The sequence below is a fragment of the Trichinella spiralis genome, assembly GCF_000181795.1.
Source record: "Trichinella spiralis strain ISS 195 chromosome Unknown Scfld4815, whole genome shotgun sequence".
Lineage (NCBI taxonomy): Eukaryota > Metazoa > Nematoda > Enoplea > Trichinellida > Trichinellidae > Trichinella > Trichinella spiralis.
In genome coordinates this window covers 7-1231 of record NW_003531754.1, presented here as the reverse complement: position 1 = coordinate 1231, position 1225 = coordinate 7, and the positions used below count along the sequence as shown (strand labels likewise).

Genomic DNA, 1225 nt, shown 5'->3' with positions numbered 1-1225 from the left:
TTAAAATTATGCTAAAAGTTAAAATGGATTTAAGTGATTAGCTGTCGCTTTATCCATTCTTATCAACGTTATCATTATATTTCTTCCCACTGTTACATGTGCTAGTGGAAGTGTTTTCATATTTGATAAGGTTTCTTAAATAGTGTATTGTAAGTTAGTTAATTTATTACTTTTCTATATCATTATTTAACTGTAATAGAATACAATCATACAGAAGTTGTATTTATTAGCTAATGAATTTAATGAAAGCACAAGCACAACGCAAGGCGGTTTTATATTCTAATAGATTCAATTGAAGCTATTGAAATTTTGAATTTTTAAACATGACATTACATCTACTACTTTGATGATTGTATTGAATATTTAGCAAGAAATTTCTTGTAGAAGTTCATTTGGGGCAGTAAAATTGATCCCAATTTTTCTGACTATTGCCTTGACTGCAAATGGTCATCAAGTTTTCTTTAAGCTGCTGGAATTTAATAAATCTTAATCATACTTCCATTTTCTAATTACGCTTTAAGCGAAGAAACGAAGAGCAAATATAATCACAGTAGAGATTTGTGAATGGTGGAAATTTTGTCCTTGCAGTGGGGTAATTTATTGATGAAACGATTTGCAAAAGTTCAAGTTTGGAAAATGTCCCAACAGTGTTAAACTTTCTCAGCAGCGCAAGTGTTCCAACTGCGGTATATCTAATGTGATTAGTGAAATGCCAATTCCAAAATCACATTTAATAGTTCAACATTTGTCAGTTATTATTATTTTTTGTAATTTTGTATAAAAATGTTTGTTTTTTAATTATTTTAATTTATATTAGTGTAAAAAGTGCATTAGACAAGACAAATGGACAGACAGGCAGATAGATGTACAATAAACAGTGTTATTGCCATTTCAATTCCAATGCGGAACTCGTTGTTGCCTGTGTGACATTCACGATTGGCAGAATTACTAATTTTTTGTCGAATTTTTACCATGGAAAAATTGATCAGAAACTGCAATTTAACATAATGCTGAAGTTCAGACCAGCCATGCTTGGCTTGGGTTTGGAAAGTTCTTTGAAAGCCTGGCACTGTTTATTTTCATTTTGCTAATTTTTTTATTTTATCTTCAAACTGCTGTTGTTTTCTTACGAAGACTTTCATATATACATCTCACAGACTCATTTTGAGCTCATTTTATGACAGTGTATAAGGGAAGTAATATTTTTCCAATAACCTCACTTTCA

The 1225-nt window shown here is 30.4% G+C and overlaps 1 protein-coding gene across 1 annotated transcript; it reads left to right on the top strand.

Annotated features, from left to right (window-relative positions):
- Nucleotides 1-242: 242 nt before the first annotated feature.
- Tsp_15362 (conserved hypothetical protein) lies at nt 243-874 on the top strand. The gene is made up of 5 exons (XM_003367115.1): nt 243-269; nt 385-454; nt 522-592; nt 629-751; nt 818-874. The coding sequence occupies exons 1-5, from the start codon at nt 243-245 to the stop codon at nt 872-874; spliced, it is 348 nt and encodes a 115-aa protein (XP_003367163.1).
- The last annotated feature ends 351 nt before the right edge of the window (nt 875-1225 follow it).